The sequence below is a fragment of the Parasteatoda tepidariorum genome, chromosome 12 (assembly GCF_982258835.1).
Source record: "Parasteatoda tepidariorum strain Cologne lab strain chromosome 12, Ptep-v5.0, whole genome shotgun sequence".
NCBI classification, from domain to species: domain Eukaryota; kingdom Metazoa; phylum Arthropoda; class Arachnida; order Araneae; family Theridiidae; genus Parasteatoda; species Parasteatoda tepidariorum.
Window position 1 is genome coordinate 10417118 of NC_141766.1, and position 16757 is coordinate 10433874.

At 35.1% G+C, this 16757-nt stretch overlaps 2 protein-coding genes across 3 annotated transcripts in view; both read left to right on the forward strand.

Moving 5' to 3' along the window:
* LOC107452609 (synaptotagmin-C) overlaps positions 1-16757 on the forward strand; it is a 226477-nt gene that overhangs the window by 121272 nt on the left and 88448 nt on the right. The window lies entirely within an intron of this gene.
* LOC147800945 (ribonucleoside-diphosphate reductase subunit M2 B-like) lies at positions 3303-4905 on the forward strand. Its single transcript, XM_087155797.1, has one exon. The coding sequence runs from the start codon at positions 3495-3497 to the stop codon at positions 4719-4721; it is 1227 nt and encodes a 408-aa protein (XP_087011923.1). The 5' UTR covers positions 3303-3494; the 3' UTR covers positions 4722-4905.

Below are 16757 nucleotides of genomic sequence, written 5' to 3' on the forward strand. Positions count from 1 at the left end.
GCCACCATAGACTCGAGCAGGTGTGTATATTGCTCGAGGGCAGAATGTCACAGGTGGATTGCCGTGACGAAAGGCATTTCAAAATTTTTGCATTTGGGAATGGAACCGATCCCACATCGAATGTGAGTGTTTATTTTTGTAGTATGCTCGCATTTAATATATATTATTATTATTATTATTATGAAAATAATTTTGTATTACGCTTGTGAAAAAAATAAAAAAATGTTTATAAATCCATGTTGTCATCTTTTCACACAAATTTAGAATTTGCAACTTTAGCTTAAACGTCAATAACCTTGTAAAAAAAAAAAAAAAAAAAAAAAAAAAAAAAAAAAAAAAAAAAAAAAAAAAAAAAAAAAAAAAAAAAAAAAATTTTTTTTTTTTTTTTTTTTTTTTTTTTTTTTTTTTTTTTTTTTTTTTTTTTTTTTTTTTTTTTTTTTTTTTTTTTTTTTTTTTTTTTTCTAAGTTGTCTGTTAAAGGCAGGCGGTGAGTCTTGATACTTTAAACGCATGAAAATTTTTCTAAAGCTCTGACAACTCATCAGCTTGCAGTATAGAACGATATTGAACGTTTCAACATTTCAAACGTTGCCCTTTGAACACCGTACCACTCGAGACATTTTCTACTCCATTGCTTCAAGTACCCTTGGTGTGTTTTAGGAAAGAGTCTGGGTGCACGAGCATAGTCGGCCATACACTCTGGATGCATTTTCAAAAATTCCATACGTTTAGTTTTATCCGTGTTGAACCACGTCAGCAAATCGTTCATTTTTAGTTTAGTTTCGAGCAACAAATACACCAATAGAGCCATTTCATCAACGTGTCTCAAGGTTTTTACTCTTTTTCGAATGTCATTGATTTGATCTACAGTAAACCTTCTACCACTACGCTGCATCATTGTCTTTTTTCATGGAAACATCATTTGATCAATGGCATAATGCAAAACTAGTAAATACAAGAGCTGACGTGTCTCCCGATGCTTGCAAATACGTCATTTTGATGAAGACAACCAAAAACTTTAACGTTGAACAAGACTTGCAACGCCATTTGTCTTTACGAAACAAACCATTGGTGTGGTTTATTAAACAATTTACCAGACTTTGTGTTCGAGTGGAATACGCAGATATTTTTGTTCAAAGAGAATTGAATCATTTCGGACGCATTGCCCAAGATGTCTCATCCAGAATCGTTCAAAAGCTCTTTCAAAAAACCTATGACACACAAACGGTTGTTGCGCCAACCTGGATTATCAACAAAATTTGGCCAGAGCACAAACCATTTAAAACAGTTTCACCAGAAACTTTTCGAGACTGGCTCCTCTCATAACGTTTTGAAGAGGTTGTTGCACCAAGAAGTGGCGCGTCACTGTTTCCTGGGACGGCAAACGATTCGAAAACATCGATGGGATGTGTTGAAGCAAGTCGCTAAATGGTTACATCTTGACAATGATTTGGAAGATTTTCACGATGGACTGGTTCGCGAAGAATTGGTGTCGATACTCTCAAAAGGCGTAAAGAGAAAAAATTTAAAGCTCTTGCCCTCTGATGAAGCGGATTGGTGCGTATTGTTCAAACAGTGGTTAAGTCAAAATACAACAAGTCATGACGTGGGCAACCGTGACATGTATCGTTTATTGGCAGTAGACGGGTTTGACGGACTTGAATCAAAAGATTTGAAAACTTACTTGTTGGCAATGATACATCCAAATAGCATGCGTCGCGACTATCGCTCACACGCTCGATCTGTACGCGAAATGTATAAATGGTTGGATAACAAACCCGAACTAAGTAGTTTGGGTGGAACGGATTCAGGCTGCGTCGTTTTTTTGGCATTGTTGCAACTGTACACTCGGGAATTGCAGAGCCTCATGCTCAACGATGAAATTGCGATGCAAACACATCGAGTCAAAGTGTGGGCCGAAACATTTTTACATAGAAATGCGGAATATTTTACCGACGTTAGAAAAGTAACGACAGAAATTTTAAATGAGTTGGGTCAAGTCTATGCGTCTTGTGAGGAAAATTGGCAACAAGTTGGACGAGAGCAATTGATGAAATTATTGAGTAGTAACAATGTATAAAAAAAAAAAAAAAAAAAAAAAAAAAAAAAAAAAAAAAAAAAAAAAAAAAAAAAAAAAAAAAAAAAAAAAAAAAAAAAAAATTTTTTTTTTTTTTTTTTTTTTTTTTTTTTTTTTTTTTTTTTTTTTTTTTTTTTTTTTTTTTTTTTTTTTTTTTTTTTGTGACTACTTAAGTTGCTGCGACTTGCTTGAAGCTTCGCACTTTCAAATATCATCAAGAATCATAGCTCAAATATCATGATGAATTTAGTAACAGAATCACGTGTTGCAATCGAACATAAGCTGTTTTGTTCAGAGGATATAGTACTTGAACCTTTACAATCAAAATACGTAATCATAAAAGAAAACGTGGAATTCTTACCAAGATTTAGTTTTGTGATACCTCGTCCAAGTCCAGAACTATGGTTGGATCAAACAGTACGTGTGTTAGCTGACATTTTTAATGAATCAAGCAAGTATGTTCGGCCTTTAGACAGTCATAGTCGGCTTTTAGTGGTTTTAGTTAATTATTCAGATAAGGAGAAGGTAGAAATATCCAAAGGTGACTTATTAGCTGAACTGGAGTTTATACAGATGAGTGGAGATCGCAATAACGATAGCTGTTATTTTGAAATTCCATCCGAACACGCAATAAGCCTTAGATATGGTAATAGCCTTAGATATGGTAATAATGGAAAACAAGAATAATCAACGAAACAAATGCTCCAAGAAGACAAGAAAAATTTTAGTACAGTTATTTCTTCAAAAAAAAAAAAAAAAAAAAAAAAAAAAAAAAAAAAAAAAAAAAAAAAAAAAAAAAAAAAAAAAAAAAAAAAAAAAAAAAAAAAAAAAATATTTTTTTTTTTTTTTTTTTTTTTTTTTTTTTTTTTTTTTTTTTTTTTTTTTTTTTTTTTTTTTTTTTTTTTTTTTTTTTTTTTTTTTTTTTTGGATTATTTAAAATGTGGCTTCTTGCTTGAATCAAATTATTACTGCTGACGGACATGGTCAAAATACTTGTAGAGATTCAAGCCTCCTTTGTAGGTATCGGCAAAACTACCGTTATGAAAATTTTTTCTTATCCAACGGTTGATGGTTACATAGATGATTGTGTCGACATGATAGAGACTGACCCAGATTTCTTTCACGACTCAAACAATGACACGTTACGCAATTACTTGGTCTTGGAAAATTTTGCTACTCGACTGCAAGCAAAGGTATCCACTCTGCAAAAAACCTGCGCATCCAACTGGACCATCATCACTTCCAGGTGTCCCTTGCTATCTTGTATTCAATTTTCAGACGGTCTATTGGATTGGAGACCTTTGGAAAGATATTACAGGAAGCGCTTGAAGCATTTGGGTGTAGATCACGTACTCATTTTGGATTATGGTTCATCCATTGCTGGATCACCGAAAGCTGTTGAAGCGGGATACAAAAGAATGAGAAAAAGAGGGCGCAAGTTTGAATTGGAGCGATACGATACACTCGAAACCTACAACAATTTTTTTCAAGAGGCTGAGCGCAAAAAGTTGGATGTGCTGAAGGATTTGGATCCAAATTTCTATCAATATCGAGACGTGGATTTTTGGGATACTGAAAATTTTAACGAATTCAACATTTCAGTGGCAACGGAAGTCATTAGAAAACATAAAGATTTTGTTTCTAATCTTTTAAAACTAGTCCCAAAGTCACGCAAACCTTTCTTGTATGTAGAACCGCTACTGGAACCCAATCCGGATCGCTTCGTGACATTCCCGATAGAATACCCAGACATTTGGGACATGTACAAAAAAGCTCAAGCCTCTTTTTGGACAGTAGGAGAGGTGGATTTATCCAAAGATTTAGCAGATTGGGATAATTTAAAACCTGATGAGCGTCATTTCCTCTCACATGTGTTGGCCTTTTTTGCGGCAAGCGATGGTATCGTCGTGGAAAATTTGGTGGAGCGCTTTGCGACAGAAGTACAAATCACGGAAGCCAGATGTTTTTACGGATTTCAAATTGCCATGGAAAATATTCATTCAGAAATGTACAGCGAATTGATTGAGACACTCGTTCGGGATCCCAAAGAAAAAAATACATTATTTCACGCCATTGAAAAAATGCCCTGCGTGAAAGCAAAAGCCGATTGGGCATTAAACTGGATACAGCATCCCTCCTTTGCCCATCGTCTGGTAGCATTTGCGGCCGTGGAGGGAATTTTTTTCTCCGGGTCCTTTGCAGCCATCTTTTGGATAAAAAAGCGTGGTCTTTTACCTGGTTTATCCTTTAGCAACGAGCTCATCAGTCGAGACGAGGGATTGCACTGTGATTTTGCGTGCCTCTTGTTCAACAAGTATTTGCAAGAGAAACCCACACAAGAAGAAATTTTGCAAATCATAACAGATGCAGTGTCCATCGAGCAAAAATTTTTAACAGAAGCTCTACCAGTCAGCCTCATTGGGATGAATTGCATATTGATGAATCAATACATTGAGTTTGTAGCAGATCGTTTGATGGTGGACTTGGGATGTGACAAGTTTTACAAAAAGGAAAATCCATTTGATTTTATGGAAAATATCAGTTTGGAGGGAAAGACCAATTTTTTTGAAAAGCGGGTGGGAGAGTATCAAAAGTGTGGAGTGCTCTCAAAGAGTCACGAGTTTTCTTTGGAAGAGGATTTTTAAGAGCAACACGTTATCCAAATTTTTTTTAGATTTAAAAAAAAAAAAAAAAAAAAAAAAAAAAAAAAAAAAAAAAAAAAAAAAAAAAAAAAAAAAAAAAAAAAAAAAAAAAAAAAAATTTTTTTTTTTTTTTTTTTTTTTTTTTTTTTTTTTTTTTTTTTTTTTTTTTTTTTTTTTTTATACTCTTAAACATAACCAACAAGCTGTTTCATTAAATTTGTAATTTCCAAGTCGTCATCATTTTCAACTTTTGGAAGGGGATTACCATACGTTCTAGGATGCTTGCTAAAAACCTTCGTTTTGTGAGGCCAATGATTACAGGTTCGTCGTTCTTCGAAATATTTGATCCTTTTCTGAATTTGAGTTTGACTTGCCAGTCTTGCAGGTGTCATACAAATGTACAGAGCGCATCTGATGTTTGGTAGTTTACGATTGCGTTGTGGTTCCATACCTTGGTGAATGGTTCGACTATCCCACAACACGAGGGAGCCAGCGGGAGCCTTTACGCAGATATCCGATGGACTGTCTAGACGATCCAAGTAAAATTGTTTTTCATCTTGTGTCAACCGACAAAAATCTGATGAATGTGTAATTTTAAACGTTTTTTGAAATTCCTTGTGCAATAAATGACTTTTTCTGAGAATTCTCAAGGTGGCGTCACCTTCGTAAACTGGAAAAAGATTCACGAGTCCTTGAACACATTCAAAATTATTTCGTTGAAAGTTTTGATCAGTGTGAAACCATTCCTTGTACTGCGTCCAACCACGCATCGTATATTCACAAGGTAAGGAAATACTGATTCCATCAAAGCTTGTGAGCAATTGGTTTGTACACCAAATACGACTAAATTGATTAAAGACATTTTGGTTTTGACGAACGTACCAGGATAAAGGATTGTGTCCAAAGTCCCAGTGCTGAAACAACATACCGTGTTTTGGATAGAGATCAAATAGAGATTTGTAAGTCGATATATCGTTTTTGACAATGGGTTTATCCAAGTATTTTGTTTTATTCTGTAACCAAATCCACATTTTCTCTTGGAGTTGCGTTACCTCTTGAACCGTTAATACATTTTCAACAACCTCCACCCCGTCTGTTTCAAGCGTAAAATGTTTACAATCGTTATAATACATTTAGAACAATTTGTAAGCTTTGATACTTGCTTGTATAAAAAAAAAAAAAAAAAAAAAAAAAAAAAAAAAAAAAAAAAAAAAAAAAAAAAAAAAAAAAAAAAAAAAAAAAAAAAAATTTTTTTTTTTTTTTTTTTTTTTTTTTTTTTTTTTTTTTTTTTTTTTTTTTTTTTTTTTTTTTTTTTTTTTTTTTTTTTTTTTTTTTTTTTTTTTTTTTTTTTTTAAACGTTGTAGGTTAAAACCGAGTGCCAGGTCTTGTGCAACTCAGCTCATCAGAATTTTTTGGAGCTCCCACGACTTGGAAAATATAACCTTGCTGCATACAACGGTATTGGACGTTTCAACATTTCCACCTAATCTTATTATGATGGAAAAAGATCGACGCATAATACTATACAAAGTGAAAGAACCATTCTTTGGGACGGAGCCAAAAGTTTTTGAAAATGTCGTACAGATTTTTCCTAATGGTAATTACACCCTTGGGGAAAAGAGCAAGGAAATAGTGTCTACTGATATCGAGATCAAAATACCACGAGATGCCAGAGGTTGGTTACATTCGTTAATTCCGGGGGTGAAAGTATATCAAATAATTCCTTCTGGTTCATATTGTAACCTTACTTTTCGTTTATTAAATAAAGAACGCGAACAAATTCATATTGATGAAAAAGAACCAGTGGTCAAATTGGTTTTAAAACGGGCCAATATTACTTTAAACCCATTTGGTAAGATATTGCTGCGAAGAATTGACAATTTCATACGGACTAGATCCTTTTCACGCTCTGAGATTGTGTGGGATTGTGCCGGAGAAAATTATGAAAAGATTGAAGAGTGGACATCACTGTTTTATGACCCATACAACAGTAATTGAAAAAAAAAAAAAAAAAAAAAAAAAAAAAAAAAAAAAAAAAAAAAAAAAAAAAAAAAAAAAAAAAAAAAAAAAAAAAAAAAAAAAAAAAAAATTTTTTTTTTTTTTTTTTTTTTTTTTTTTTTTTTTTTTTTTTTTTTTTTTTTTTTTTTTTTTTTTTTTTTTTTTTTTGAAAAAAAAAAAATGTAATTGATTGGTAATTGAAAAAACTTATGCTATAATTAAAACTTTAGCATTATTTAATACTGTGGAATATTAACCCTATTATTCAAAAGACTGGATTATTTATTTTTTTAAGAATTCTTTTTTTAATATTTGACAATTTTTTTGAACTCTTTTTTAATGTTTTACAATTTTATTTTCTTGAAAATTGTTGTTTTAAGTATGTATTATTGAAAAATGGTAGAAAAATTATGTAATTGAGACTGTAAAAACATGCCGATTTCGAATTTTGAGTTTAAAAGTACCCCCCTTCTAGCTGCAACTTTTAAACGATTCAAGGTACCAATCCTTTTGGTACCATGAATCGTTTAAAAGTTAAAATTTATAATCAAACTTTTAAACTTAAAATCCTATTTTAATAGCTTTTAAATGTGATTTTTACATTAATTTTGTATAAGTTGTATAGTTTTTTTAATCAGTTTTTTCATCTTTCAATAGCAAAACATAACATTTACAGACTCGAAAATGGAAATGTTTTGCGTTTTCCCCATTTTCCAAATTTCCAAATTTTCCTATGATAAATCAAACATTTGCCCGCTCAAGTACTTTTTCGTTCTGAGAAGTGCTTATATATTTTTGCAGTTTTCTGCTATACCCAGTTTCAAGCTGACGGTCTTCGAATATGGAATTACCATATGGACGAGAGTTGAAAAAATACTTGAGCAGAAAAAAATATATAAGCGCCGTCAATTTAAACCGTTTGTCCAAACATCGCCATTTGGCTTGTCCCATGAAAAAACGTTACATAATAAAGGCGCTTTTTTAAAACATGAAAATTACATTGCTAGGTGCATATTGGGGGCTACCCTACTTGAATTACAACGTCAAGATCGGGACGTATGGAAACGTATATTGTAACACAGAATATGGAAGATTTCACATGGTTTGCGACAATCTTCCTCTCCATGAAGCATTTGAAAGCTTCCTGTTGAAGCATGGTGAAAAAAAGGAACATGAATGGATTATAGACCTGGCCGAAGCCGATTTAGCTGAAATTGTGGGTAGTTTTGCAACGTTGGTTGTTAAAATTGCTATGAGTGAAGTTTTGGATAATGTTTTCAAAACGATCTTTGTCGGCAATGGACAATGTGAAAAATGTAATGCCATTGGTCCTTTAATCAGTTTCAAGGAAATGAATGAAAAGAGCGTGATTTTAAATTGCAAGACGACCGGTATTCTCAAAGTGAATCTGAAGCAATGTGTGGGTAGTGATGGATTTTTGAGCGTGGAGACTAACGATGATGATTACATGAGCGTTATCTTTGTGAACCCACCCGATGATTTTAAAAATTTGTTGTATGATTGTAAGCGAGATCATTTCATTGTGTGTGAATGCTTTTCGAAGGATTTTGTCACGAAGCTTTTAAATTGGATTTGCAACGAAAATTTAAAATGGCTCACATTGTAAAAAAAAAAAAAAAAAAAAAAAAAAAAAAAAAAAAAAAAAAAAAAAAAAAAAAAAAAAAAAAAAAAAAAAAAAAAAAAAAAAATTTTTTTTTTTTTTTTTTTTTTTTTTTTTTTTTTTTTTTTTTTTTTTTTTTTTTTTTTTTTTTTTTTTTTTTTTTTTTTTTTTTTACGATGTTGCTGACGTTTGAACTTGGGCCAATATTGTCAAAGGTTGAGAGCTTCAAGAAATTCTAAAGTTGCGAGTTGAGTCCAAGTACCCACGCTAGAGTGTACCTAAAGATCCACGACGAGGCATTTCAAACTATACCATGTGAGGTCCCATCTCTGTTACTTCTGGCTCTGTAAAGAAATTACTCATAAACTTTTCTAAACAATGTGGTTTTCCGTTGACGGTGAACCTTTTGTATGGATTGGGGCAGAGACACAAAAAACTCTCTCGTCCATTGTATAAAAATGCTCCTTGTTCGCATACATCGGGATTGAGTGTATCACATGCAGGTCCCGACCAAAAAGTTTCATCGGTACAGAGGCAAATCCATCGCGCCACGTCGTCATTTGTCAACATCAATCGACCGCCCTTTTCTTCATTGCATTCAATGGGTGTTCGACCATCTGTTACACACACGCCCCCCACGCATCGGGTAGATTTTTCCACGCACAGGAAAACTACAATCGTCTACGCAAAACATGCGTTTGTCTGTACAATTTTGCTGGAAAATGGGTTCGCGTACTTGAATTTTTGATTTTGTTTTAAAATCCTCTGGTATCCACCAGAAAACACATCCAGATGATTAAAAAAAGGAGCCAGGCGGCCCACATAGTTGTCTTTTTTTTAAAAAAATCAAGATGCAACGATCGATTGATCACCACGATTCCCAAAGTTGTCGTCGCACCTCATCGAATCACGTCGGCACGTGGCAAGATGCTTGGACCATATGTCGGGACATTGCGGATAAGTACTCTGCTACAGAATTTCATCAAATTCATATGGTGTTGGCCGAGTGGATTCCCATGCTCAATGTCATATTTGGGCGTCCCATCAAGGACTTGGAAAATTATAATTTGACATTTTATTATCTTTTCGAACCCAATGGCCCAAAGGAAATTTTCACGTCGTACGCCGAAACTAATAAACGTAAAACGCCTGATGAGAGAAAAGGTTTTCATGTGGTTTTCAATCTTTATGAATTTAATGCGACGCTAAACAGTTATTGTGATAATGTGTGTCGAAACAATAACATGGTCGACGAGGCACGAGGCACCATAAACTTTACTTTGTTGGATGAGACTTGCCATAATCCAGCAGAATACTTTAGACACAACACCACGTGGCAAATGCTGTTTATCTACACGTGTCACTTTTTAGCGCACTGGGAAACTTTTCAAAATTATCATCACGCGCATTACGATAATCACGACAAAATGCAAAAGTCTCCCTTTTTTAACCTCTTTCACTACGGGGAGATTGTTTACAAATAAAGGATGCCACGTGCAAAAGGAAACAAGATTACCAAGAAAGCAAAGCCTCGTAAATATGTAAAACCTCCCCCCTTTCCTCCTCGCAAAATTCCAGCGTTCTACGCGTACGAGTCAATGCTCGACTATTTTGCAGATTACAAGGACGATATGAAAAAAGTTTTTTCATTGTCACACATTGAACATCTGGGGAAAAATGGCTTGGTACCCCTTTCAAAATTGAAACCCTTCTTTAGAAGTTTTTCGGCCTACAAAAACTATGTGGACCAAAAAGCGACGGTGGTTCCAGAGGAGGCGTGGGAAAAGGCGTATCCGGATGCCACAAGCTATGTTCGCAAGTATTACAGACCCCAACCGGGTAATCGAAAACATTTGAAAATGAAAGCTTTTGTTGGATCTCCAGTCATGTCCGAGGTGTCTGATGACGAGTCTGTCTTTTCCATCGATGCATCCAACGACGAGAGTGACAACTCCAATGTCAATCTGCCGAAAGAAAGTGTTTGCGCGGGCGTTTACAAGGTGTGTCGTCATTACGATGCAAAACGAAGATACAAAAAATTCCCTCCGGATGGTAGCGAGAGAGATCGTTACATGTTTAGTCTAAAATACCAATAATGGGTTTTCGAGCGGATTGTAAACCAACGGAAAGAGTGTCTTGTGCAGAGGGCTGTAATGCATTAAATACGGATGTTTGAGCTTTGTTGGAAAATCATTATTTAACGATAAAATTTTTGCGTGGGAGGTGCAGGGGGACAATTTACCCCTCAGCACACGAACGGGAATCACACCTGTAGTTTCGGGAGGACCAAAACAAGTTTCGAGTCCTTTGGAAACTGGACATTTTTGAAAATTTTGCGCATCGTATTTGAAAACCCAAAGCTTGATAAATTTAGGTAACATCCGAGTGCAAGTGATAGTGTCCAAACCCAACAAAGGAGAGAGGGTTGGAATGTCAAAATTTAAAAGTGTTATAAAATGGTATAGCTCTTCTTCAAAGGTTTCACTCGTTTGATTTTGGATCACGTCCACATAATAGCGATTCAATTTGACTCGTTGACAGTGTAGCGGTAAGGACGTGGTGTCGAAATGATCCGTCTCATGCACATAAAACATGTTTTCGTTACCGACGAGATAGGAAAAGCGAAATGGATCCGCATGTTGTGACAACGTGTACATGGCGTCATGCGATCGTTTATCATATGCATGTACTACGTCAAAATCTGCATTTTCTGGCAGCAATTTGTAATGGATATCCATGACAACGATATCCTTCAGTATGGGATATTGCCTTTTGGAGAGTAAATGCAGTACAAGCGTCTTGTAATCTTCTGCCATGGTTGGCTTTATTAACTGTGCAAACACATTGCTCCGGAAAAGTTTTGAGCTGGACGAGCAAAGATTAAAACCTGACTTTAAACTACAACGTCAAAAAAAAAAAAAAAAAAAAAAAAAAAAAAAAAAAAAAAAAAAAAAAAAAAAAAAAAAAAAAAAAATTTTTTTTTTTTTTTTTTTTTTTTTTTTTTTTTTTTTTTTTTTTTTTTTTTTTTTTTTTTTTTTTTTTTTTTTTTAACGATGCTACTAACGTTTGAACTTGAGCCAGTATTATCTAAAGTCGCGAGCTCCAAGAAATTCTTCTAGAGTTGCGAGCTCCGAGAAATTCTAGAGTTGCGAGCTCCGAGAAATTCTAAAGTTGTGAGCTCCGAGAAATTCTAAAGTTGCGAGGCCCCAGAAATTCTAAAGTTGCAAGTTGGAGGGCTTCAAGAAATTCTGACGAGTCTGAGATCATAAGACTAAACGTCTGGCTTTAAACTACAACGTAAAAAAAAAAAAAAAAAAAAAAAAAAAAAAAAAAAAAAAAAAAAAAAAAAAAAAAAAAAAAAAAAAAAAAAAAATTTTTTTTTTTTTTTTTTTTTTTTTTTTTTTTTTTTTTTTTTTTTTTTTTTTTTTTTTTTTTTTTTTTTTTTTTTTTTTTTTTTTTAACGATGCTACTAACGTTTGAACTTGAGCCAGTATTATCTAAAGTCGCGAGCTCCAAGAAATTCTTCTAGAGTTGCGAGCTCCGAGAAATTCTAGAGTTGCGAGCTCCGAGAAATTCTAGAGTTGCGAGCTCCGAGAAATTCTAAAGTTGTGAGCTCCGAGAAATTCTAAAGTTGCGAGGCCCCAGAAATTCTAAAGTTGCAAGTTGGAGGGCTTCAAGAAATTCTGACGAGTCTGAGATCATAAGACTAAACGTCTGGCTTTAAACTACAACGTCAAAAAAAAAAAAAAAAAAAAAAAAAAAAAAAAAAAAAAAAAAAAAAAAAAAAAAAAAAAAAAAAAAAAAAAAAAAAAAAAAAAAAAAATTTTTTTTTTTTTTTTTTTTTTTTTTTTTTTTTTTTTTTTTTTTTTTTTTTTTTTTTTTTTTTTTTTTTTTTTTTTTTTTTTTTTTTTTTAACGATGCTACTAACGTTTGAACTTGAGCCAGTATTATCTAAAGTCGCGAGCTCCAAGAAATTCTTCTAGAGTTGCGAGCTCCGAGAAATTCTAGAGTTGCGAGCTCCGAGAAATTCTAGAGTTGCGAGCTCCGAGAAATTCTAAAGTTGTGAGCTCCGAGAAATTCTAAAGTTGCGAGGCCCCAGAAATTCTAAAGTTGCAAGTTGGAGGGCTTCAAGAAATTCTGACTAGTCTGAGATCATAAGACTAAACGTCTGGCTTTAAACTACAACGTCAAAAAAAAAAAAAAAAAAAAAAAAAAAAAAAAAAAAAAAAAAAAAAAAAAAAAAAAAAAAAAAAAAAAAAAAAAAAAAAAAAAAAAAAAAAAAAATTTTTTTTTTTTTTTTTTTTTTTTTTTTTTTTTTTTTTTTTTTTTTTTTTTTTTTTTTTTTTTTTTTTTTTTTTTTTATAACGATGCTACTAACGTTTGAACTTGAGCCAGTATTATCTAAAGTCGCGAGCTCCAAGAAATTCTTCTAGAGTTGCGAGCTCCGAGAAATTCTAAAGTTGTGAGCTCCGAAAAATTCTAAAGTTGTGAGCTCCGAAAAATTCTAAAGTTGTGAGCTCCGAAAAATTCTAAAGTTGTGAGCTCCGAAAAATTCTAAAGTTGCAAGTTGGAGGGCTTCAAGAAATTCTGACGAGTCTGAGATCATAAGACTAAACGTCTGGCTTTAAACTACAACGTCAAAAAAAAAAAAAAAAAAAAAAAAAAAAAAAAAAAAAAAAAAAAAAAAAAAAAAAAAAAAAAAAAAAAAAAAAAAAAAAAAAAAAAAAAAAAATTTTTTTTTTTTTTTTTTTTTTTTTTTTTTTTTTTTTTTTTTTTTTTTTTTTTTTTTTTTTTTTTTTTTTTTTTTTTAACGGTGCTTCTGACGTTTGAACTTGAGCCAAGAAATTCCAAAGTTACGAGTTGAGGGCTTTTTTTTACGTTGCGTTGTAGCCAAGTTTTTTGACCCATTCCAAAATGATATTTTCTCTCAAGTAAACGTCTGGCATCAAATGTGCAAAGTCTCGCAATACTTGAATTAGGCTCTTTTGATTACTTTGACACAAGAGCATATGCGTTTCCGTGTCAAATACCTCTTCAGTCTCGTTCAAAATGCATCGTTGACCCTTCTTTTTCTTTTGATTAAACATGGTCATAAATTCCAGTTTGAGATATCGAATGACATCTCGTATGGTTTTCTTTTCCATAAATCGTCTCCATTTTTTCTCATTAAAGTGAGGTGCGTTTCCTTTTAACCGAATACGATTCTCCACGTTATAACTTCCCATATCACACAAAACAGGATGCTTTTCCGTGTATAAAAACAAAAAATGTTTTAAATCTGGTACCGCGCCCCCCAATTGATGGCAGGCGGCACAAAACAATACAATGGTTGCGTAGGCACACTCTTTGAACGAAACACGCTGCAATTTACTGGGTGGATACAAATCAATAGCTTGTCGAAACATGCCGATCGTGTAACCGGATGATTCTCGAAGATGACCTGAAAACGGCAACACGTATTGACTCCCCAACCATTCTTTCATTTTCATCATTTCGTCAAAGTGTTCGGGTATATCGCAAGATTGATCTATCGTGTACGATTTCCAAACGGTGGATCGATTCGCGTACAGGCAGTGAAATCGCTCCGCGTTGAAATTATTCAACAGCAACATGCAAGGTTTTCTAGGATGAATGGGGCAATCTGCCGCCGTGAAATTTGAATTTGTGAGGTGCCGAATTATACTTTGAATACGATCTTCTGCTCGGATCGTGCATTTTGAGCTCATGTTCTTTGTTTACAGAGAAAAAAGCGACATGAGTCCAAAGTACGTTTGCGTACTGGATATGGATTTGACCCTGGGGTTTCACAGTGCCCGAAAATTCCACCCTCGCCCCAAATTGAAAACGTTATTGCAGTTTTTAAAATTGATCCAAGCAGACATTATCTTGTGGAGTCATGGCAAAGACGCCTACGTGAAAGACATGGTGAATGCGTATTTGCCGGACGTGGCCGAATGCGCCCACACACTCTTTGGACGAACAGAGTGCGAATATTCTAAAAAATTTTACAATTATCTCAAGGCATCGGAGCACGTGCGCGACATGTATCGAAAAAGGTACAGTCAAAACATACTCTTGATGGGGGTGGACGATAATGTCACCATCAACATGGACGACGGTTATGATTTGCGTATTTACGTTAAACCCTACGAGACTGTCAATTCTTGCGATAAAGAACTGATGGTGGTGGTGGAGAAGATGATTCAAGGTATTGTGGAGAGAACCCAATGAAACAAAAATGTATAGTGTGGATCAGTATTTAAAGTCTGTGCGAAATTTACAAACCAAATGTAAACTCTTGACTTGGTTGCGTCTACAGGATGCCGCCCATTCAAACATTGGGTTGTTTTACAGCGATAAAGCGTATCAAAAGGTTTACATTTATTAACAAAGCAATGCGTTTTTGGATTCTAATATTTTTGTATGCTGTAATCGTCATTTATTACGCCTCGCAAACGCCTCGTACTCCCTTTTCAAAGTGGCCTCTCCTCCCAAAACACGCCGAAACCTCTTCCCCCGACACATGCACACACACATCAGACTGTAAAAAACACGACATTTGCGTGAATAACTTATGCGTTCCTCAACTGTTGAGAGGCGAAGACTGTTATCCCGAAACTGGCACGTGGACGCTCGTTTCGCATCGTGGCAAGTCGTTTGCGGCCTGCATATGTTTAAATCCAAATCTCGTCACCCAAACCCATTTCGGAGGCAACTGCACCGTCGATGTGGCGTGTCGGCCCAACGGATATTTCAGTATACAATTGCAAAAATGCATTTGTGCAGAGGGTTTTGTACCCACGAAGAATTTCGAATGCCAAAAAATGTCAGTCGTGGATCGCATGAAATATTATCCGTGTGAACCCGACGAGCTGAACGGGCACCAGTTGAACGAGTCGGATGGGCTCGACAAAAATTACATACGTCGGCACTATGAGAAAAAATGCTTCAAGAGACCTTGCACGTTTGACGCCATTACAGGAAAACCGTTGAAAAAAGCTCGCTACAAATCTGGTTTTGGGTGTGTGTGTGATCCCACACTCGGTCAATTTGGAGTCAGGATAGAGGAATTGGACGACTACACCTATGGCAAGGGTTACAATGCGTGCGTCAGTGCGTTTAAAAACCCCCCGGAGGAACCTATGGACGTGCAACTCTATGCCTATTTTTACTTGTTGGATCATAATCCCGTAACGTTTTTACACTACAGTAACGTGGATCCCAAAAAGGTGATTGCTCCCCTCCGAGACCAGGTGCGCGATGGATCCTTACAAATTGGACAAGAATTTCCTTTCGATTACATGCAAGTGTTTTTTTTGGAAAAGGAATCGTTTAAAGCGAAAATTTACAATTATCGCGTGTCATCCTCTTGGTTTGGAAAATTAAAAATGGAATCGTCCCTTCAACCTAATCGTATGGAGTGGTGTCGGTGGATCACGCGTCACTGGCAACCCGGGTCGACGCCCCTCGTATGGAAAAATCAATTAATGTACGCATTTCCAGCCTGTTATATCGGCAAAAACGATCTCGGAGTACCTGAAAAATACCGAGGAACCATCGTTTCCAATCCCCATCACGTAACCCTTCCCGGATGGCCCGAATCGCCTCGTTCCAATGGATTGCTTTTGAAGCACGAGGGGGGTGATTGGACACTGGAACTGGCTCCAGATTACAAATTGGAAACATACTCGCAAGTCACCGACAATGTGCCGAAATGGGACGATCCTTTGGTGGAGGCGTTGAAAAATCGCAAAGTAACCCGACGAGCCGTAACAGCGGGTCACGAGGCGTATGAAAAGACAAAGTCTGATCGAGAAAACGAACCATTCTTTTAAACAAAGATGAAGCGTGCGCACGAAGAGGATGCGTCATCAGAAGACGAAGAACCCCCCACCAAACAGATTAAACCCTCGGACGTATTGCTTGATCTTGAAGCAGGTTTGACGGAAAGAGACGATATTAGTCAACAACTGATGAATGCCCAAAAGCAATATTTCACAACGTATATGGAAAAATTGATGAATCAACTCCCGATGGGAAAATCCGTCATCGAAGCGGTTCGCAAAACTGGTTCAGAAAACGATTTCATGTACATGTATACGGCAGCAAATACAATCATCCAATCCCTTTTAAGCGTGAAACAGGTTAAAGCTACAAACTCAATGGTGGATATGATTGCGGGGGTCATGTGTCGTTACATTCACGAAAAAGTGCTCACGCCCATGTTACAACCAGTGGTTCACGATGAACATTTGAAGAGAGCATTCCAAGCCTATCAAGCCAGTGTGAAACAGGATGAAGATGCAATTGAATTGGAATTGCGGTGTGTAGTGCATACAATTAAACAAATGTTGGAAAAGGAAAAGGATACCTTGAAAATAAATCATCCCATCCGGGCTCAGGTGACTCAGCAGATGAAA

Coding starts and splice junctions, on each gene's coding strand:
- LOC147800945 (XM_087155797.1), top strand. CDS start 3,495: ATGAGAAAAAGAGGGCGCAAGTTTGAATTGGAGCGATACGATACACTC.